The 23,968-nt window shown below is 33.9% G+C and overlaps 1 protein-coding gene across 5 annotated transcripts in view; it reads left to right on the top strand.

Annotated features, from left to right (window-relative positions):
* The window catches only part of LOC145683971 (uncharacterized), a 537,083-nt gene that overhangs the window by 309,028 nt on the left and 204,087 nt on the right, over positions 1-23,968 (top strand). Inside the window, exon 1 of one of the 5 annotated variants that reach the window (XM_081755703.1) lies at positions 506-799. The exons of 3 other annotated variants lie outside the window; for them this stretch is intronic. In XM_081755703.1, the coding sequence (XP_081611829.1) occupies positions 749-799 (51 nt within the window). In that variant the 5' untranslated portion in view covers positions 506-748. Of the gene's footprint in view, positions 1-505; positions 800-12,675; positions 12,872-23,968 lie in introns of those variants that run through there. One more of the 5 variants, XM_081755706.1, reaches the window with a different exon arrangement.

Here is a 23,968-nt window from a genome sequence, read left to right as displayed (position 1 = left end):
AAAAAAAAAAAAAAAACTCACACGCTGAATGCTGGCCGTGAAGAACGAAATACTCTCCCCTCCCTTCTTGTCTTAAAGAAAACCTAAAAGCTATATAGCTTCTGTACACAGTCCGACGCAGCTTTAACTGTTGCATGTTGGCGCTTCAGCTACCGGTGTATATAGTTAGTTCCATTTCGCAGGTATTTCTCTTTCCCTTTTCCGTGTATAGCCTCTGGAGCTGGTTGTCTTATCCAAAAACACTTTCCTCCATATCTTGTACTTTTTTTCTTTTCCAGCCTGCAAGGCTTTTAGGTGATGCGGTTTTCTTACTGAAACACGTATCGCGCATTTTCAAGAAAAGTATGTTCTTGTACTGGCTGGCGTGTTCCTTACTTCAGATGTCCTTGTACCCACTAGAACTATTGTTATTACTATTATACCATGCAACCGTCAGTTTGTAATGCGTTCCTGGTAGCACTGCTTAGGGATAAGTTACGTCAGGTACATATTTTCTTCGATATATTCACACAGTCTACGGGGTTCCATGATTTAAGCAGAACATATCTTCTCTGAAACACACGAGACCTATCTTTAATGGTTTCTGAAGCGGATGTAATAACATTTCATTTAGAACCAGGTTGCGGTGTTGCTCTATCAGAAGAAAATAGTGTAAAGTGTTGAGCAAAAGTGGGTTTCAGTACTGTGAATGTAGTGTTTTCATCTATCTTTAGTGTCGGTGTATTCGAGAGAAAAAAAAAAAAACATAATGAAACAACCTTTAATTATCTTTCTGAAGACTGGAAAAATATTTGAAACGGTAAGTTTTATTATCATATCATGCGTTACTAATACATATTACATAATGTCATTAGCATTTGCTTATAGAAACCACAATGCACTTAAATTTTTCTAAGCTGGCTATATTGGCACCATATGCAATGTATAATTTAGACTAGAGACAAGTTAAAAAATTAATATAATCATTTTCTTGGGCCTTATTTAACACTTTTGCCCCCCATCAATATCAGTTCTATAATATTATTAGCGTTATGACCGTATTTACCACTTTTCCCACCCTTCAATATTAATTCTACAATATTATTAGCGTTGCCGCCCCTCCATGTTAATTCTATAATATTATTAGCGTTATAACCATATTTAACACTCTGGCCGCCCCTCAATATCAGTTCTACAATATCATTAGCGTTATAACATATTTAACACTTTTGCCGCCCCTCAATACCAGTTATACAATTAGTATTATAACCATATTTAATACTTTTGCCGCCCTCAATATCAGTTCTACAATATCATTAGCGTTATAACCATATTTAATACTTTTGTCGCTCCTCAATATCAATTCTACAATATTATTAGCGTTATGACCGTATTTAACACTTTTCCACCCCTCAATGTCAGTTCTACAATATTATTAGCGTTATAACCATATTTAACACTTTTCCACCCCTCAATATCAGTTCTACAATATTATTAGCGTTATAACCAAATTTAACACTTTTTCCACCCCTCAATATCAGTTCTACAATATTATTAGCGTTATGGCCGTATTTAACATTTTTCCACCCTTCAATATCAGTTCTACAATATTATTAGCGTTATGGCCGTATTTAACATTTTTCCACCCTTCAATATCAGTTCTACAATATTATTAGCGTTATAACCAAATTTAACACTTTTTCCACCCCTCAATATCAGTTCTAGAATATTATTAGCGTTATGGCCGTATTTAACATTTTTCCACCCTTCAATATCAGTTCTACAATATTATTAGCGTTATAACCAAATTTAACACTTTTTCCACCCCTCAATATCAGTTCTAGAATATTATTAGCGTTATGGCCGTATTTAACATTTTTCCACCCTTCAATATCAGTTCTACAATATTATTAGCGTTATAACCAAATTTAACACTTTTTCCACCCCTCAATATCAGTTCTACAATATTATTAGCGTTATGGCCGTATTTAACATTTTTCCACCCTTCAATATCAGTTCTACAATATTATTAGCGTTATGGCCGTATTTAACACTTGCCGTCCCTCAATATTAGTTCTACAATATTATGATTGCTATGGCCGTATTTAACACTTTGACCCCCCTCAATATCAGTTTTACAATATTATTAGAATTTAACAAACACGCAAACAAAGAATCGAAAGATGAGACATACCAATCGGTAGATCTCATCGAGTACAATAATAAACAATACATCGATAATCAATAATACGAGTGCATGTAAATAATACGATTGTGTTGATGCGTAATTTTAGAGAAAATCGGACATTTTTTTAAAAATGCAATCCTAAAAATTGATGTATAACAACCATGTCATTTATTAAGATTAAGGTACTGAAGTACAGTATTATCAATCTCTTCACCATGACACCAATAAGTTGACATACACCCATGATTAATGAGACACACGTAAAAATGTTTGCACAGTACTCGTTACTAAAGCTTTAACAAATTTTAGAGAAGTGAAAATAATTTTTTAGTACTTATCCTAAAATTACGATAAACTTTAAAATATTGATTTTTGTTTGTAATCATACGTAATATTCATATAGAAAAGAAACAGTCCTGACTGACAGACCACTTAAGCTAGAAACTTGACATTTGGACAGGGCATAGAATTTGTGACCTAAATACCCCTAAGGGGGAATTTTTGGAAATGCGATGAAAATGGGGAGATGAAAATGCGAGTAGCAATTACTATATTAAAATATGCATATCTCCGAATTCCTGAAGGTTTGAAACATGGAAATTTGGTATATGGACTTTTTATTTAAAATAATTGAACATGTTTCGGCGTTTTTGTAAAAAAATATCCTAGAAGGAAAGAAAAGAGGTGGAATGATTGGATAGGGATTGAAATTAATATGATATACCTTGAAATCCCTTAAGGTTCGAGACTTGAAATTTCATATTTTTGGACTTTTAATCTCAGATAATTAAACATATATTTCAGCGTCTGTTAGATGTTTGACCGAGGATGAAACAAAAACGAATGAAGATGCTTCCTTAGGGAGCCCATACGAGACTTTTTTTTTTTTTTTTTTTTTTGCAAGATCTTGAGGTGAGACGAATTTTATTTGGGAGGCACAAAACGAATAACGCAAAATTTTGTTTACAGCAACACGTTGGGACATTTGCACACATAGTAATAAGTAACACACATTAGTCGATAGATTATATCAAGCTAAGCAAAATCACATGTTGTGAGATTAAATTAGCATGCGTAGTTTTCTATAAAATAGAGAAAACGAATTTTTAATGGGATAAAAAAATGCGATTCGTTGCAAATAATTAATAGTTTTTTAAAACAAATTGCTGGAAGAAGCTGTATCTATTGTTGTCTTATCTTCTAACGGTGATTCACATACTCTTAATACTCACACCGACATTCTTTAACACTCACGCACGTACTGCTTGTAAATATCGGTGTAGATAACCGTGTATCAAGTTAGTGAAAGCGATTGATCTTTTTGGCACAGTACTCTCCTGGTATCAACTAGTACACCCTAGTAAGTGTTCTGTCTCAAAATGTTTTGTACAACCTTTAGGAAACACTCCATTGAGTAATAGATTTGAAAAACATTGTCATAAACTTTCAATTAGTTAAGTGTTTTTATAAACTTTCCATTAGCCAAATGTTTTCATAAACGTTCCATTAGCCAAATGTTTTCATAAACGTTCCATTAGCCAAATGTTTTCATAAACGTTCCACTAGTCAAATGTTTTCATAAACGTTCCACTAGTCAAATGTTTTCATAAACGTTCCATTAGTCAAATGTTTTCATAAACGTTCCATTAGTCAAATGTTTTCATAAACGTTCCATTAGCCAAATGTTTTCATAAACGTTCCATTAGCCAAATGTTTTCATAAACGTTCCATTAGCCAAATGTTTTCATAAACGTTCCATTAGCCAAATGTTTTCATAAACGTTCCATTTGCCAAATGTTTTCATAAACGTTCCATTAGCCAAATGTTTTCATTAACGATCCATTAGTCAAATGTTTTCATAAACGTTCCATTAGTCAAATGTTTCATTAGTCAAATGTTTTCATAAACGTTCCATTAGCCAAATGTTTTCATAAACGTTCCATTAGCCAAATGTTTTCATAAACGTTCCATTTGCCAAATGTTTTCATAAACGTTCCATTAGCCAAATGTTTTCATTAACGATCCATTAGTCAAATGTTTTCATAAACGTTCCATTAGTCAAATGTTTCATTAGTCAAATGTTTTCATAAACATTCCATTAGCCAAAAGTTTTCATTAACATTTCATTAGCCAAATGTTTTCAAAACGTTCCACTAGCCAAATGTTACCATGAACGTTCCACTAGCCAAGTGTTTTCATAGACGTTTTATCAACACAAATTTTCAGAAACGATCCATTAGCCAAATGTTTACATAAACGTTCCACTAGCAAAATGTTTTCACAAACATTCTAGTAGTAAGAGCTTCACTAACGTTCAGTTAACCAAACGTTTTCATGAACATTTTATTGTCCCAATGTTCTTACATAGTTTCATTAGCCTAACGTTTTCACGAAAGCTCAGTTAGCCAAAATTTACACAAATATTCAACGTGGCCACCACGATCACACAGTAGTAGAGCGCTCACCCTTGGTGAGAAGGATTCCTGGTTCGATCTCAGGCCACGTAATTTTTTTCTGAGTTCTCCTGTTTCCATATTTTCACTCCATAACCATTCATTTCCATGAATCATCATTTTTAGCCCAAAGAACATTAGCGTGGACGTTTACTAAAAGATAGCATTTTTTTCAGCTATTGAAAAATAGACAAGTATTACTTGATCAGACAAAAACATCTTAGAAACTAATAAATTACCAGCACGCACTCACTTCAATACTTAACTTTAGGAATATTATTTTTTTAAGACAAAAAATGACGTATGCTAATATGTATAGTAAATCTACTTATTTTAAATAGTAGCAACGAACTACTATAATGAAATTCTCAAGAAATTATTATTAATAATAATAAAAGATTGTGTGATATTGTATTTAAATTAAAGAGGAGTATATGTGGTTCAACAGTAGACCTTTAAATCATGAATTATGATTTATTCGAAACTATAGTCAGAAAGGGAACATTTTTGTTTCTTATTTGTACCTCGGAACGTACTAAATTCTGAATTTGAGAAAGTGGTGTGTTTGGATAATCGTTGTTTATTATTATTACTAGCCGAGTTGAGTTTGAGTTGAGTTTGGGTTTAACGTCCCGTTCAGTAGCGAGGCTATATGAGACATGGATCTACTGATTAACGTGGAATCTGAACCACATGAGCTCCCGCCGGGAATCGAACCCGGGTCTCCCACGCCAAAGGCGCGTCCACTAACTGCTTAGCCACGAGGGAGCTCCTTATTACTAACAGAATACTTGTTCTTCGCATTGGGTGAATAAGTTTCATTTTGGATTAAAAGGTTGAATCGGGATTTGAACTGCATCGGAAGTTTAATTGTTCGTCAAAGCCATCCCGAAAACTATAGTTTTGCAAAATTTGATCGAGATCAGTCACGTGGTTTAAGAGTTATAAAGTTACAAAATAGAACACAGTCACTTTCAGTTATATACAGGGTGTTGATGAACTATACCGACAAACTGTAAAAGCTGATTCCTTACATCAAAATAAGAGAAAAAGTTCTTATAGACCTGTGAGAAAAAGTGCATAGTTCCAGAGCTAGGGCTGTGCAAAATCGCGAGAAAGCCTAATTTCAAGAGGCCCTATTTCGAATTCGAAAAACTGTGGATGGTGGTTCTTATCAGCGTAAAGGAAGTCACGCATACGCAATCCAAAAATGCGTATTTCATTAATGTTCAATGAGTGTATAGGGTATTTCATTCAGGGTGAAATTTCCAGACATGCCATCAACGAATTTTAAAATATGCTTTGAATTTATGGTAGGCAAACGATAAGTCTTGATAGCAGTGAACACGGAATCCTTTGGTGCGATGTCGGAAGTGTTAAGGATCGTCAGCAGCACGGTCTTTCCTACTCGGGAAAACGCATGCTGCAATGTTTTCTTTTATGCTTACAAATGAAGAAAACGTGAAATATACTCTGACGAAATATATCGCATGACACGTTATTCTGAACATTAAAAAAAAAAAAAAAAATACATGGAGCTGTTTGTTCCTAACACTTCGAACTTTCCTCCGAAGCATTGGATGTCCATTGTTGTCAAGGCTTACCTCCTCCCTACTTTGGATCCTCCTTGAAATCAGGGTGTATGTGAAGATTCTATTGAGAGCATATCTGAGAATTACACCCTGTAGGGAATATCCTGTACACCTATTCATAATTGACGAAATGTGCACTTTTGGACTGTATGCGTGGCTTCCTTTACGCTCATAAGGACCACCATATACAGTTTCTGGAATTCGAAATAGGGCCTGTTGAAATTTGATTTTTTCGCGATTTTGGACAGCCCTAGTTCTGAAATTATGCACTTTTCACCATAGGTCCATATGAACTTTTTCTCTTATTTTGATGTGAGGAATCAGCTCTTACAGTTTGTCGGTATAGTTCATTAACACCCTGTATATATAATTATTATCGATGATGTAATGTTGATGATGGTAATTGGGTTGTTTCAATGAATGTAATCTCAGCCTTTCAACGGATTTGTCTTACTTAATAAAATATACACTTAAACATTTGACTTCAATTGCAGGTACTTTTATGCTAAAAAATTTAATACATTTTATTAATAGAAGACTTTCCGTAGTATTCATTACTAAAGCTTTAACAAATTTTAGAACAGCTGAAATACATTTTCAGGAGTTAAGTAGTTGCTTTCCTATGAAAGGTTTCTTTTCCCATTTACAGACATCTTGTCTTATTCAGTAGCTAAATTATCTTTTTAAATGATAAACAAAAGTGGAAAACTAATTTAATCTAAAACAAAAAAGTTTTACTAATAGCCTACTTAAGTATTATGTATTAACTCTGCTAAAAGTTTGCTTGGAAATATACCGTATTTAGAAGTTGTGTAAAATTCTCTTTCAGAGTAATTATTTCAATGCATCTTCAAGCAACTTCCGTAGGAATTTGTATTATTAATGAGGATTTTTGTTAAATAGTGAATATTGTAATAAGATTAAATTAGAAATGTAAGCATAAGCTTCTTACCTGAGGTCTTAAATTTCTGCGTGCCCTGAAAAAAGAAAGTAAATGGTGATTAAATTTTCAAGTTTGGAAAATCATTGCTTTTATGTAAATTGTGAAATAAATTTTCATTCATTAGCACCATATTAATTAAGAAATTTGTAGAAGATTCATATAGGATAAAGTGCTTTACAATTTTCCTAACATTTTGTGGTGAATTTGTAAATTGAGAACATCAGCTAAACAGACGCATATGAATACATATGGGCAAAGCAAGTTTTAAAGCTGATGTCATTTTCTGCTTGAGGTGATGTAAAAAGCGTAAACATAAGCGTATGTCTTTTAGTCGTACATAAGTATGGGATATCCTATTTGCAGAATGGCTGTCCGTCCATCCATCTGCGACAGGCATTGGAACAAACACGGTAAAAAGAGAACGAGAAGCCATTTTTTAAAAATCTATTCAGCGTCCTAAGAATAGGTTCCATTACTTTCATTAATTCTTCATTTAAATCGGGATTGGCATAAATCAATCATTTACAGTTTTAATGTTGATAACCATAGAGCAAAAGCTAATAGATACGGAAAAGCGAGTTTTTGGTATCAATTCAGTGTATCAAGAAATGATTCCTTCTTCACTCATATTTAGCACTGGAGTTGGAAATGGTGGAAATGTACTATTATTTCCAGTTTTAATATTGATCTGCATAGAGGCTGCGGTGTCTCAGTGGTAGAGTGTTCACCTCTGGTGCATGGGATCCTTGTTTGATCCCAGCTCGCGCCAAATGAACCTTGCGGTGGACAAACACCGTGTGCATGGGTTTTCTCGAGATTCTCCCGTTTCCTCCTACTTTCTTCATTTCACCATTTCATTCATTTCTTATCATCGTTGTCTCCTTTAGCCTAGCCGGCATAATCGTGGGACGTAAGACTTGTAGATTTCATTTCATTTTCATTTTCATTGATCTCCATAGAACAAAACCTACGAGAGGTAGGATAATTGGCTTTTTCATGTGGATTTGGCGGTCCCAAGAATAATTTTCTCCTCGCCCTTTATCTCTATATTCACACTGGAAGTGGCGGAAATCTACAATTTCCGATTTCAATACTGATCGCCATTCTAAAAAAATAGCGAAAAGCGTTTTATTATATATATATATATATATATATATATATATATATATATATAAATTCAGTACTGCAATAACAAGTTACATGTTTTCTATTCCTCTACTAGCTGAAATACGTGTTCTTTGTACGGGGAAAACAGCTTTATGGAAATATTGGAATTCCCTTTTCCCGTAGCATTTGTATTACAATGAAATTGTAATGGTAAAAGTACATAAGATACTTGACTTTGGCATAATTCTTTCAAGACGCTACCACCCTAGAATTTATCCTTTAAACAAATTGATATTATGTCTTTATATTATACCACAACTCTGAATTTCCAAAAGTAGTTTCAAATGGGTCAACCGTTTTCCCGACTCCTCTTCTTCTAAGCCTTTTTTCCTGTTAGCTGGGGTCGGTTTTTCGGATCGCTCTCCTCCACCTGTTTCTATTCTGTGTCATATCCGCTGTGACACCACACTGTAACATATTGTTCTTAAGAGTCTTCATCCCGGCGAAATTAAAATACCGCTAATTTTACAGTAATTATGTGATATCTTCAAATAGATAAAAGATAATCGAAATGTGGAACAAGAGCGCCCTGGACAATATTATTTTTACATGAGAAACCGTTATCACGACTCACTTATCTGCTTTCGATTTCGAGCCATTTTGAAAATCGGCATTTATTTTCGCGTTTCTAAACAGCCGAAAACGGAAAGCCACTAGGTGACTTGTGATAACGCGGTACCTCACGCAAAATAAAATTGTCTAGGGCGCCCTTGTTCCATATTTCAATTATATTTTATCTATTTGAAGATATCACATAATTACTGTAAAATTAGCGGTATTTTAATTTCGCCAGGATGAAGACTCTTAACACAGTCTTCCCACTTCTTCTTGAGCGCCCTCGGGCTCGGTTCTCTTCCCACTCACTTCTGCAGCATCTACTCGGTGAGTTACGTATTTCAAAGATCATCATCTTATATGCCCAAGACATCTCAGTCTACTTTCTTGCAGTTTTACTACTACTGGTCTCACCTTTACTGTTCCCCGGATCAATTTATTCTTTATTTTCCGCGTCACTCCACACATTCGCCGCAGCATCTTCATCTCCGCAACATGCAAATTATGTTCCTCTCTCTTCTTCGTCCAACATTCCGCTACTACTACTACTACTTTCATATAAGGGAACAACATAGATGGAAAGTAACACCATATATTCCTCTCTTTTAACTACGGTATATGTCCTTTATATAAAACTAGACTTCCAGATGTCCCGGATTTATATAATCTGCTCCTCTAAGAATTGTTTGGAACTCCAAATATCCCAGTTTTTCTCCAAAAATGAATATTATTCATGCATTTTTTTTTAAATCCCGCGATCATTAGCCATGAATGTTTAACTGAGGAATTATCTACTGTCACTCACTTCCGGTGAATGTTTTCCTGTTATTTAATTAATTCTCATATTTCTTCAAGAAGCAAGTCCATAACTACTTGACCTGAAACGTAGAATGAGAGAAACCACCCAAAACATTGTCTTTTAGTTTTATGCATAATTATGCAGATTAAACACATGTTTCCATGTATAAAGTGCTGCTGAAATTTATGTAAGGAACAGAATTTTACTCAAAAGTTGCTTCATTTTACAAAATTTTGGCTGTCGCAACACTTTCATTGTCCTGTAACATGAAATATCTATTTTGTGTGTATGTGTGTGATATATATATATATATATATATATATATATATATATATATATATATATATATATATATATATATATATATATATATATATATATATATAATATAAATTTATCTAGCTGAACATGCGCTGTCTACACAGTGCATCATTTTAATATAGCCTGAATCTTTCCCCCCGATTTCCTCACTATACCAGTATATGTCTCCATACACACACAAGTGAAGGAAGAGAGGACTCATAAAGGTGAGAATTGCTATAGACAAACATAAACTTAGCATTTGAATATATAGATGTTCAGGTAAGTTTGTGCTAAACTTAGAGAAGTGATAGGTGATGGATCCCCACCTTTATAAATCCATATCTCAGTACGCCTAGTTTAATCTCTATAGGCCTTTAAAATTGCCAGCATACAATAGGATTTGCCATTCCGAAAAATGGAATTTTTCGCCTAATTTTTCCGAAGCGCCTTCGATGCCTGTCAACCTGCTATACGTAACTCTTGCACTGGTTGCTATACATAAGATATGAACTTTGGTTACGGCCTGGCGAGCGTTAATCTTATGAGCTCTAAACCACTTCTAAAATGTTGGATAGAAAAACAGCAGCAAGTTCTTTTAAGAGGCCTTATCACTGCGAAAGTAAAATACCGCTAATTTTACAGTAATTATGTGATATCTTCAAATAGATAAAATATAATCGAAAAGTGGAACAAGACCTCCCTAGACAATGTTATTTTGCATGAGATACCGTCATCACGAGTCACCTAGTAGCTTTCCGTTTGCAATTATCAGAAACGCCAAAATAAATGCCGATTTTCTAAACGGCTGGAAATCGAAAGCAGATAAGTGAGTCATGATAACGATATCTCATGTAAAATAATATTATTTAGGGAGGTCTTGTGCCACTTTTCGATTATCTTTTATCTATTTGAAGATATCACATAATTACTGTAAAAATTAGCGGTATTTTAATTTCACAGTGATGGGGACTCTTAAATCCTTTCATTGAGAAGGAGTAAATTACACAAAATTTGGAATGACCAGCGAAAACGGCACGTTTTATGGTTACTGAGATCTCATTGTTGATAGGAATTAGCCATAAACATACAAACGTAGCATTTCAATACGTATATATATATATATATATATATATATATATATATATATATATATATATATATATATATATATATATATATATTTCACTACACTCTTATGTTAGTAATATGAACAATTACTTTCGTACTCCAAGACAAAGATCGATCATACACGTGAGAAATAGCACTAGCTAGTGATCTCTCCGCTGGACTGAAACATTAAGAAGTTGAAATTTGTGTACTGCTTGAGGACTACTGGTATAACTCGCTTAGCTCAGTTTCGTATCTTTAAATCATTTTACCTGGTCCTTGTTATCCCGAACAACTAAGTCGTGAACGTATATCATAGGCACTCGCATTGATTTCCAAAGAAAATAAACAACATTAATAAATGCATCTCCCGTACTGAAATGTTAAAGGAAAGTTACTAGTACACTCCTGTAAAGCAACTATGATTTTGCTATTAACCTGTCACTATACTTCCGTTATATTATAAATTAATAGCCCAAGTATCCCGTTACCCAGTTTTATAGTCATAATTTTGCAATTATGCCCTCCTAAAGTAAACCCGAGAAATGCAATGTTGCTTATAGAATAACATCTTGGAAGGTACTAAGGGCCTATTTGATCGAAAAGGCACAATGTGTGTAATGATTTGCTACACTTAGTCTTAATCTGCAACAAGTACCCGTCTTTCGGAAAAGAAATCTAAATAGCATACAATATTGTCCCTACAGTTGCGTAGAAGTATTTCGTGCCAACGATGTGGATTTGTATACAGGACAAACAAACATTCCGCTTTATAGTTTTTACTGTGCGGCATGGGAATAAACAACCAATGGAGGTTTTTCTGGCTCTTCAGACTGAAATTCACTACTTCATAATTCAGTTATTTTCCCATAATTGCCACGTGATACTGGTTCCGTGGCGTACACAAGAGGGGTCCCAGGCTTTTTAACACCCTTCTTAAATAAGATATTATGATAAAATAAATATTGACCGTATTAAGATACGTTTGCAAAAATCTTCAAACTATATTAATTTCGAGGCTTGAACCTTTCTTGATGAAATCCTGCGTACGCTACTGTACTTCGGAATTAACACGAAAATTCGGTATCCCTACCCAGTGATGATTTTAGGGTCCAGGCTGGAAAAAAATCCCTCTTCTCCCCGGAATGATGAAATCCCCTTTACAATGTAGTCCTAGTCTGAGCTAAACCGGAACGTCTGCAATCCCTACTCCCGAGAGAAAACTGAAAGCATCCCTGCCCTTACAGAGAATCATGCTCAGAGCGCACCAAAAGCCATGTTAATATATCAGTCAGTTGCACAGGAATATTTCTTTCTTCACATTACACGCAGTTCGATATACGTATAATTAGCGCTGAAGTTGTACAGCAGAATTGGGTGGTCAGTCGGTCAGGTTACGCGACATCTGTCTGATGCTGAAGTTTGGCATGCCAGTTGCCAGGTGAGACTAGTACTAATTAAGCACCTCTTTTCTTCGGTGTTTTTGCTTGTTTTCGTGTGCTGTGTCTACACCGCGAGCGTTCGTTTCCCCTCTCTGCTCTCCCTTCAAACCAATAACAGCAGGTATTTTTTTTTAAATAAAGGGGAGTGAGTGAGTGTTGAGGAAATGAAGCACCTGGAGCGTGTGCCTTGCCTGACAGAATAACACCAGCACAGACAATAAGCGCAAATAGTGTATACGTGTAGTGATGATCGAAGCGTTCGAAAGTGAATGTTTTATTTGTTATTATGAGTGCGTCATAAATATTGATACTTTCATGCAATTACGACTTACTTCAATGGAAGGTTAGTACCTATTTCTTTACTATTATTATATTGTAATTTTAAAATTGAAATTTCCATTAAAACTGAATAAGAATTAAAATCACAATTGCGTCGTTTTGTAATTACACAGTCTTCCGTACGTTTTGTTTACATTTTAGTGAATAATTGTACACTTTGACTCCTATCCATGTAAATAAAAATCGATCGAATTTCGTGAAGTTCACGTGTCTAACGATGCATATTAATATCGTTAACTATAAAATTCTAAATCAAATTTCATATTCCCATATTAGGATTTCTGGTCAGCGTTTCTTGTTAGAATTTTACTAATCTATTTAATGAACACCTTATGATAAATTGAAGTATAAGATTGTTTGTTATTCCACTTTTTTCATAACAATATAAGTAGGTATTTGAGCCTTCCGTTACTTATAATTTTATTTTGAGGATGGAAATAAGTAATAAAGCATAAGGATAAGAAATGGCGAAAACTTTACTGATTTTCAAATGTTAGCATGAATATATATATAATATTGTGTAAAATAAACAAACCAGTTAACAGTGGTGCCCACCCCCCCTTATGTCCATGACGCACCCCCCCGCAATTGTCTATCCATAGGTATTCTTCCATGAAAAAAAATCTTTTCGATTAATTTTTACCCCCCCCGTCAGACATATTTATATAGATTTTTAACCCCCCCCAATATTTCAATGACGCAGTTTGCGTCATAGCCCCCCCTTGTGGGCACCCCTGCCAGTTAACAAACAAATATATGGATTTGATCGAAATTGGTTTTGTTAAGGTGAGCGTGAAATAACCGACAAAGTTTTTTTTTTTTTTTTTTTTTTTTAAATTAGGGAACGTTAATAAAAACTCTGCATTTTACTTTTAGAAACTGTCAAATATGGCCAGAGGACATTTGATATAAGGCCGGAACACGAAGGATTAAGAACAGTAAAGAACATGAAAATTTAGAAACTGAGGCAGATTCTACTCGTATTAGCAAAGTGCTAAAGAATGAAATAATAGCCACTTTCATCTTTTTTCCTATAGGCCAGAAATCTGGATTCAGAGTTTGTGATGTCCTAATCGTCAAAAACCCTAATTTCTGCACTATTTTGAAAACCAATTTATTTAATAACATTTCACAAGTCTTACGCGGCTGACGTTCAAAAATTCTCATACTTTTTGTTCGAGAGTTGTTTATAAATATAATAAGAAACGGAAATGTTTTGAACATGGGCGTCCATATGGGATGCAGTAGGAGGGCGATCACCTTCCCTTGACACTCCCAAAATTTAACTTAGAAAAACACACGAGTAAAATAACTAGTTTATATACTGTACTTTATTACTACTACTTATAGACATGTGAAATCTGCATAAATTTGGACTGTCTCTGTGTGAAATCAACGGTGAAATCAGTGTACATCTTTACATTAAAAAAAAAAAAAACATTTAGTTTCATATATCGCTATATATTCGTACGTTATAGCAGTACGGATTTATTAAAATGTGATATTCCATATTCAAGCGTTTTATTATAAAAAAAAAAGTCTGTAAAACAGCAACCTCTGCGCCCAGGGGAAAATTTTTGCTGATGACCACAATTCTTCATATAAGAATCAACAATATACGCCCATGAATATAATGGTATGATGATAAAACTAGCAGGATATACTACGCAATGCAAGAGGTAAAACTGTGCTCCAAAGTCTCACATAACGGAGATTATGGGAGGAAATTTTTACCTACGACTTCATTCTTTTGACAAATTTCGTATGCGATCGAATTTTACCTCACTTAATTAAGGGGTTCCACCGACAGTAATTATGTCTCCTTCCCCTCGATGTAAGATTTTATTTTCCACAGGCAATATTTTTTCGAAGTAAATAAATTATATAGTAAAACTGGAAAAGATTTACAACGTCAACGTGAAATTTTAATTTACTTTGGTGGATACTAATTCAAATCATAAAATAAAAGGTACGGGCCACTGCACTAAACATTCTAGTTCTAAGTTCTTAAATTAAATCAAATCACGTTGAAGTAATTACTGAGCTGTTTGTTTATGTAATATGAACAAAACTTAATGATTTCTTTTAAAGATTTTTTCTAACCTCCAAGAGTAAACTACAAGTTCTAGATTTTTTTCAGAAAATAAGTTATATTCGGGTATAGGCAGGGCTATATTTATGCATGGACTATGGCTCGACGCGGAGCGTTCACCTCTGGTGCTTGGGGTACCTGGTTCGATCTCACCTCGCGCCGTGTGGACTTTGTGGTGGACAAACACCGTGCGCGTGAGTTTTCTCGGGGTTCTCCCGTTTTCTTCCACTTTCTTTATTCCATCATTTCACTCACATCTCATTATCACCGTCTCCTTTAGCCTAACCGGCATAATCGTGGCACGTTAAACTTAAAGATTTCATTTTCATTTTCATGGCTCGACGCGGCAATTTTTTTCGAACAGCTTTTCTTTCATTCTCTAAATAGGAAATTTCAGAAATTTATTATACATGTGCATACGAAATATACTATTTATTTATTTATGTACTGGATGAATCATTACAGTATCTTACCGAATAGTATATAATTAAACTATTACAGTATTACACAAAGATGCACGCACACAGAGTTTCCGAAGCCTTCAGCATTTTCATAGTTTCTTAAAGCTGTAATCTAAAACTTTAAATCATATGATTAATCACGTCAGGGAGACATTTATTTATGAAATATGAATAAACTTGTCGATAGTTTCTTCAAGAAAACTACCTATACATAGTCAAAGAACAAACAATCCTTTCTGGATTTATACCATAGTGTAGGGTTATTTGTTAATGAAATATTGACTTACAAAAAATAAACAATCGTTAAGAGCACCTTTAGAGAAAATTGCAATTTTTGATGGTGTCTTCGCATTGTACGTAGTTCTCATTCTGCCTAAAGGCCAGCAGTTTGTAGAAAATATTTTAAATGAACTTTAGGCAGAACGGGATTTCTCGTTTTGCCTAATCTTTCGAGACGGGGAGTTCTGTGCAGGAAGAAATTTTTTTCTAGGAAATTTTTCGTTAGTAATTCTAACAGATGCGGTAAGATGAATACCCATTTCTTCAAGTTTCATCATAAATTTTAGGTGTTACTCTACTTGTTCTTCTCGGAAAAATAACTAGGATACAGTTCTGTTATTAGCAGTGTTATTCGTATCTACTTTAGTAAAGGTTAATGTGAATTTTTTGAAATACCTGCAAGGAAATGGAAAATTGATTGACTCTGTTGCAAGAAAGCCGTTTGATATTTTAACTGAAATTAACATGAAACAAACTTACTTCGGTCTAATATCAAGTCATTTCACACCAAAAGGTTATTCGGGTTTCCAATAGTTCATCTCCAGCATAGTAAGGCTTGCAGAGGTGCTACAGTTCACATTCTCAAAACATGTTTGGCCATATATATTTTTAAACAAATGAGTTGAGTTAATTTTGAGTTTAATGTCCCTTACAGCAGCGAGGCTATATGAGACGGAACCTACTGATTAACGTGGAATCCGAACCATATGATTTTTTAAACAAAATGCAAGAGGATGCATAAGGCGGCCTCCCCCGCAAAAAGGAGCCTTTGTCTTCTACATCATAACTTTTTTGGCATCATCTAGTTAGGTGATTTGTCTTCTATACATGATTACATGCAATATGTCATATACTTATACTTTCAATGTAAATACTAGCAATACTAAATACCACATATCGTCAATATAGCCAATACAATTTAAACAAGGTCTCTTTATCATTGTTCTAAATTTAAACAGTATGCAACCACAACTACGTAAGCAACCAAGTCTATTACACGTGATCCCAGCCTTCCACCTTCAAAAGTACCAAACTGAAACAAACTCTTATAAGTCCCTCCCAGATTATCTGACCTTTTGATTTGATTAAAATTACAAAAAATATATAAGTATTTCAATATGTGATATTATTTTGTATTGCTACAATTTACAGAAGACAAATCAGCTGATAAGGTAATATCGAAAAAGGAGTTGTGATATAGAACCACTAAGACTTTACTAAGGGTCGCCTTATGCATCCTCTTCCATTGTTTGCTTAATAGACCCCTATATGACCAAACATATTGGAAATGTAAACTGTAGTACTTATATAATAAATACTTTGAGCCTTAGTACGATGGAAATAAATAACTGGAAATCCGAATGATTTTTTGCTGCGAAGTGACTTGATATTAAACCGAAGTAAGTTTGTTTGTTTGTTTGTGTTTGTTGCAGTTACAAAGTTAAACTGCTTTCTTACAACTGAATCAATAAATTTTCCATATTCCTGCAGGTATAATTTAAAAATATCACATTCATTTGCTAATTCATTCTGTTAATAACAGAATTGTATCCTAGTCATTTTTTTTTTTTTTTTTCGAAATGAACAAGTAAAGTAACCTCTAAATTTATGATGAAATTGAAGATACAGTTTCCTTCTTACAGACTCGATCAAAATTACTAAACATATTATTACGAATGCAGGACAAAATCTAAGAGGACAAAAACAAAAAAAAAAAAAAAAAAATTCTGACAAAAAGGACAAAATTCAAGGGACAGAATATGTAATAGGCGAACTCTAATAAAAGAATGATTGTTTTTTTTTCTTCAACTGTCATGCATCTAAAATATTATCTGTAATTCTTCACTTTATTGAAATAACTTTAAAAAATACTGAAAACTCAGTAAGACACGTAAAAATGTTATAGTAAATATATATTGCATACTTTGATCTTTGCTACAAGTAATTTTTATTAGTAATTCGGAACTAAAATAAATATACAATACTCAAAATAAAAGACTGCTGTACGCTACCATACAAGGATAAAAATTCTTTTAAAAATCAAATAACATCACAGTTACTTTTCGTAATTAAAATGGATGATCTTACAGTATATGCTAAACGTATTTCAAATGTATTACATTTATAATAAATAGGAGTACTAGGAGTACTTAGAATTTTTCATATGAGTATGTGTGGAAGTAAGTAAAGCCAATCTGCCGTTTTATTATAATATTTTAATGTTTTATTGGGTTTTTAGTATTAAAAAAAGAAGTTATTTCAGTAAACTAAAAAATTACAAATAACATTTTAGAATATATGACAATTGATGAAAAAAAAAATAATCGTATAGGGTGTGCACTGGTACGTCCACTTACTCCTATAATTCGGTCCCTTGGATTTTGTTTGTCTCCTAAAAATTTTGCTTGGGTTTTGACTAGAGATGCAAAAAAGCCGGCTTTTTTGAATCGGTGGTTTTTTTCACATAAAAAGCCGGCTTTTTTGGGAAAAAAACGAGAATTTTGGAAATTTTGGCTTTTTTCAACTTCATGATTTTTCTATCTAAATAGCTTTCTAATAGTATATTCTATAGTTAGATAAGAATTCCATGACCTGAATGTGATATTTCGCTCTGAAATTCACCATCAAGATGGATGGAGCACATGTTTTACGAATTAAAGCTAACATGAAGAATGTAGTATTTGAGGGTAATTTTAGAGGCTATTTAACTTTATTTTAACTTTTGAGTTATCGACATCTTTTTTCTTCTCTAGTTTGTCATCCGTGTTTCATTTCTAAGAGCTTTTAGTACTCTAGCTTCTAGCGCAAAAGTTAAACTTGCCCGTTTTTCTATTTATCCGTCAAAGCGTACGTTTTTCAATATATCCGTCAAACCGTACTTCCACATTTCTGTTATACTGTAGCTGTGAAGTGATTTAGCAATAATTTTCCGTACACAACCTTGAATACCAATTTATACAAATAATCAGTAGCGGATTTAGAAAAGTACTTTAGGAGGGTTTTTTCTGATTGTTCCGTTTCCTAAAAAGTCCTAATTTTATTTGGGAAGTGCTTGAAGTTTATGAGTACAGACATAACTAATATTTCGTTTCGTTTATATGTTTAGCAATAATCTTCCGGATACAACTTTAAAAATCATTTTATACTGAGAATCAGTGGCGGATTTAGAAAAGTATTTTGGGAAGGATTTCTTACTAATGTTTAGTTTTTTTTAAACATTCGTAATTTTTATTTGACGGGAGCTTAAAGTTTATGAGTAAAGGCATAAATAATAGATATTTAGTTTGTTGCAGACATTCCGTAACTTTGGGGAACGGGCTTCAGTCCGAAAGACCGCCCCCCCCTAACCTTCGCAAAACCGGCACTAAACCGGCACTGCTGGTAATTAGTAATAATAACGATTTAAAAACAATAAAAAAGGAAGTCGCCCAACTCACAGTACACGCACTATTTCTACATTCACAGATGGAATGAAGAAAAGCTTTGTCAGAATGGTCGAATGCTGGTTGAATCCCGGACTTCCCGATAGAAGCGCAAAAGCTAATCACTCAGTCATGTTTGTTGTGCAGTTGTATTTATCTTAACTTAAATATATTCCGTAGTCTTTTTTTTTGGGGGGGGAGGGGGGAGTTCCGTAATGATATGTTGAATCCCTCTTGTTAAAAATTCAGAAAACTTGAGGATTGGGTAAACTGTGATGGTGGTTCTATAAAACTTAACTGTAGAATTTCAAGAATATACAGAACCAAAAGCTCTAGATGTGCAGCCTTTAAGTGTATCATATAAATCTAAGTATTTCTCTTATGTTTTATTTTAATTTTATTTTGTTTCAAAAAGAGGGTATGGAATATTTTGAAGTAAAAATACTACATACTATTTTGCTAGTTATTTGTGTATTCTTGAAAAAGAATTGTTTACTTTTAGGGTTGGCTGGTTTACACCAACTTTTTTTTTTTTTTTTTTTTAATAACTGGTTTAAACCACAAAAATAAAAAGAATGAAAAATGCGAATCGTGTGAACTTCATGGTAACGTTTCCAGATATCAAACCACTTGCAATAGTTTTATTTCCCTTTCACCTTTTAATCAAGGTGTCCCATGTTCAATTCTCGGTCGAACCACAAACCTTCTTTCATGCGTAACCCAAGTAGCGGTTCGGATGTCAGTTTAAGCGAAAGTCTTCTCCTTGATAACCTCGGTATTTCGTAAGGATGTTAAGCCTAAATATACGAAACAAACCAAATTGTATATTTCTACATGCCTAAATGCGTGTTGTTTTATAAAGAAGCCAATATTGCTTAAATATATTGATAGAAATTGGCAAAATTTATCGATTGCCTACGTAGCTTCCAACATTAGCTTGGATTGGACTTTCAATATCTACGTACCGGTACTAAATTTGTAATTTAATACCTCAGTTTTAGCGTACTGATTATGGTACGTTGACCTTTAAATTTTACATGCAAAGCAATAACAGGATTTTCCCGTTATTGTCTTACATTTCAAGTAATGACGGGATTTTCCCAATGGCTAGGGCGGGAGATTCTCAACTTAAGAAATTTACTGACCGTACTTCTTTAAGCTTATGGGAGTTCTTCCGGCATAACCCCGCTGTTGCATAATAACATCAAGGCGAAACAAACTTATTTCTGTGAATATGTAATATAAATACATAAAGCAAAAAATCTAAGTCAAAAAAGCCTGGTTTAAACCAAAAAAGCCTGGTTTAAACATCCCCAAAAAACGGGTTTTTGGCATTTTCAAAAACAACCACGGTTCTTGCCAACTCTGCTTACTTTTGTATATAGGAGGTTAAAAAATTCTTATTATATACATTGGTTAATCCTGTGGAATTCATAATGTAAATATGTTGAAGAAAAATTGTTTGAAATATTTTTTCGAAATTCATAGTTTATTTTCGATGTTTTATATTATTATCAGCATCAACCACTAATTAAATGATTTTTTGTGTTATAGAGAAGCGATACAAAGTCTGTTTTATCAATTTAAAGCAGTATTTTGAAAAAAGCCCAAAATTTCCGAAGCAAAAAAGCAAAGCAGAAAAAACCGAGTTTTTTTTCCAAAAAAGCCGGTTTTTTTCCGAGCCCTTGCATCTCTAGTTTTGACCCTTTGGATTTTGTTCCCGCCCTCGTTATTACAGCCATTATATACATGAGTTTCGATCTACATAAAAACACGCTAGGAGTCAAGCATTTTGCTCCATTTCCCTTTTAAAAAAAATCTCCCTGCATAAAATTCCCTGTCTTCGAAGATTAGGTAGAATGGAAAGTCTCGTTCTACCTAAAGAGAAGATCATTGAAAATATTTTCTACAAAGTGCTGGAGGGCCTTTAGGCAGAACGGGAATGAATCATCCAAATAATTGTTTCTTATCCAAATAATTATTCGAATAATTCTTCCTTATCCGAATAATTGTTCTAATAACGAATATTCGAAAATCCATTACTACAATATTTCGATAATGAACTACTCGATTTTTGAACAACCGTAATTCAAGACCAACTTTCATACCTATACAATATTACGAAGGGAATTATTCTTTAGATATTTTTATCTAAATTCCTTGAAATTGTTTACCAAGTACCATTTTAAAAACACAAATTATAGCATATATATTTTTGGAAACGTGATAAAATGACTGTTACTTTTAAATCAATGGAAAAACAAATGTAAGTTAACGGAGAATCTAAATTTTTGAACATGGCGCTAAGTTTAAATAGAATTACAAAAAAAAAAAAAAAAAAAAAAGAAAAAAGAAAGAAAAAAATGTGTATTCGGTAATCAGTAGCTACATAAAGGTGCTCTGAATAAAACATGAGTGACGTTTTGTTATATAGGTAAATGTTCTTATTATAATGATCAGTCTTTATGGATTGCGCTAAAAAAAAAAATCAAATCTGCATTAATTTCGACTATATGTAAAACGTAAAAGTTGAGCCACAGTTTGAAAATGTAAAATAGAGTACATTTCTAGAAAACTAATCACCAATTTTGTGGCGTTGTGTGTGCTGCCACGAATCGGAACCAATATTTCCGCTGTGAAGCAAACTGTTTGACCGAGAGCGAGAGACAAGTTGCACATTGGAGGGGGTATTCTGAGGGGAAAAGTGGCCTAATTGTACTCAGCAGGATTATACGCCGATTGCCAACCCCCTCCGCTCTTTCCACCATAACCACTACATATTTCCCTCTCACCATTATACATAACATATGCTGACTGGATTCATTAGCATTGGTAACGACATGGCTGGGAGTCAAACCAACTCCCTCCGTCTCCCGGGTGACTAATAGGATATTGCGTTACTATCCATAACAGCAGTGAGTCTCTCGTGTTTCGTTCCCCACATATTCCTCTTCCCACTCTGCTCTCTTAATACTGATGAATGTTACTTCAATGACATTAGTTGCTCAGCAGCACTTGTTAACAAACTGTTTTTATCATCCACTTGTTATAATTTCAAGATTAATCCATGGTTGCATGAACGATTTTTAACAAAACTAAGTACGTAAGTTAAAAAAAAAAAAAAAGCTATTCGGTGGAGCATAATAATTTCCTTAACGATTGACTACTTTTTGTTTACACTTTTTGAACATCTTTTTCCTTCCTTTCCTGCTATTTTATTTTAAATCCTTTCTATTGGGAGTATATGTGAGAATTAGAAGAAGACGAGCAACAAGAGGTAGTCATGGACACCCGAAGATGATTTTCTAGCGGGGCATCTCCCTGGTTGCTATATTACATTTGGTATTTTTTAAATTTGTACAAGGAAAAACTTAAGAAATTTGTTTTCCGTGAGGGCCACGGTGGCTCAGTGGTAGAGCGTTCACCTCTGGTGCTTGGGGTCCCGGGTTCGATCCCAGCCCCCGCCAAGTGAACTTTGTGGTAAACAAACGCCGTATGCGTGGGTTTTCTCGGGGTTCTCCCTCTTCCTCCCACTTTCTTCATTCCACTATTTCATTCAGTACTCATCATTACCGTCTCCTTTAGCCTAACCGGCATAAACGTGGGACGTAAAACTCAAAGATTTAGTTTCATTTTCTTTCTCTTTTCTTTCTTTCTTTCTTTTTATTTATTTATTTTATTTTATTTTATTTTATTATTATTTTTTTTGTTTTTCGTGAGCCATTGGTTCCCGGGACCCACTTCTGGAGCCCATAGATATGATCTGCTTTTAAGTTTGTTTTTCATATACAGTGCATAAATAACACTAGTTAACAAATTTAAACTTTTTGTTTGTTACATGAGAAAAATCACCTGATCTTAAAGGAACTTTTTGCGCTGAATTCGAATATGCACTCGGTTTCTCTCCATCACGTACAGTTTTCCCGTAATAGAGGGGTTTTCGGGAAATTCCCTCAAAAATTTCCCTTTTTCAGATATTTTATTCTCCTAGCTCCTGTCCCCTTACATATAGTAACATAGAAATTATACCTAAGTATACCTTGATTTATATTTAATAAACCCTAAAACTTTCGTAAAAATCGCTTTGTTCTTTCTAGAGAAATAAATATATTTGTATGTATACTGTGTGCACTGTTTATTGCACCTGATAGTAATGCTTTCAGATCTGAGTTGGGGTAAAAACGATTTGCTATATTACTACAAACACAGACATAAAAATGAATATTTACAATAGTCAACAACACACTTGTATTGCTCTCTGTAAATTAGAAACGTGTATAAAAATAGAATGTACTTCCAACGTATATTTTTTTTAAACGTACAGTATATGTATATCTTAATACATATATATACAATTCTCCAAGTTTTTTCGTTTTGTTCATGAAATGGTTATCAATATTTGTTATCAAATGTAACAGAATGCAAAAGAAAGGAAGAATGGAATACAGACTCATTGTTGACAACAATGAACTAATGCAGTCTGAATTTTCCACTACGGTATCGTTCCCCCCCCCCCCCGCGCATTTCTTTCTTTCTTGTGTTCTTGACACCTGGTGAGGGAGTTTTGTACATTTTTATATTGAGGTGTGGTTTAACACTACTTCACTTTCAAAGTTGTCTTTGCTGCTAAGAGTGCTTTCATGTTTGATCTTAACGGCATTATACCCAACTAAGACCAGAAGTTTAGTTTGTGATCAGTACAATGGCGTCAAGAGGACGGCGTTCGTGTGTTAACTCACTAAATAGTTTTTGATATGTGTGTGGCCAGTTTGTAGTTAAAGGACAGTGTAGATCCATTACGCCATCGGTGAAACTATGAAACATAATTTGTGCGTCATGCTACGTCA

This window comes from Thermobia domestica, chromosome 4 (assembly GCF_964235325.1).
Source record: "Thermobia domestica chromosome 4, izTheDome1.hap1.1, whole genome shotgun sequence".
Lineage (NCBI taxonomy): Eukaryota > Metazoa > Arthropoda > Insecta > Zygentoma > Lepismatidae > Thermobia > Thermobia domestica.
Note: the sequence above shows the minus strand (reverse complement) of the source record. Positions and strands in the feature narration are given on the sequence as shown.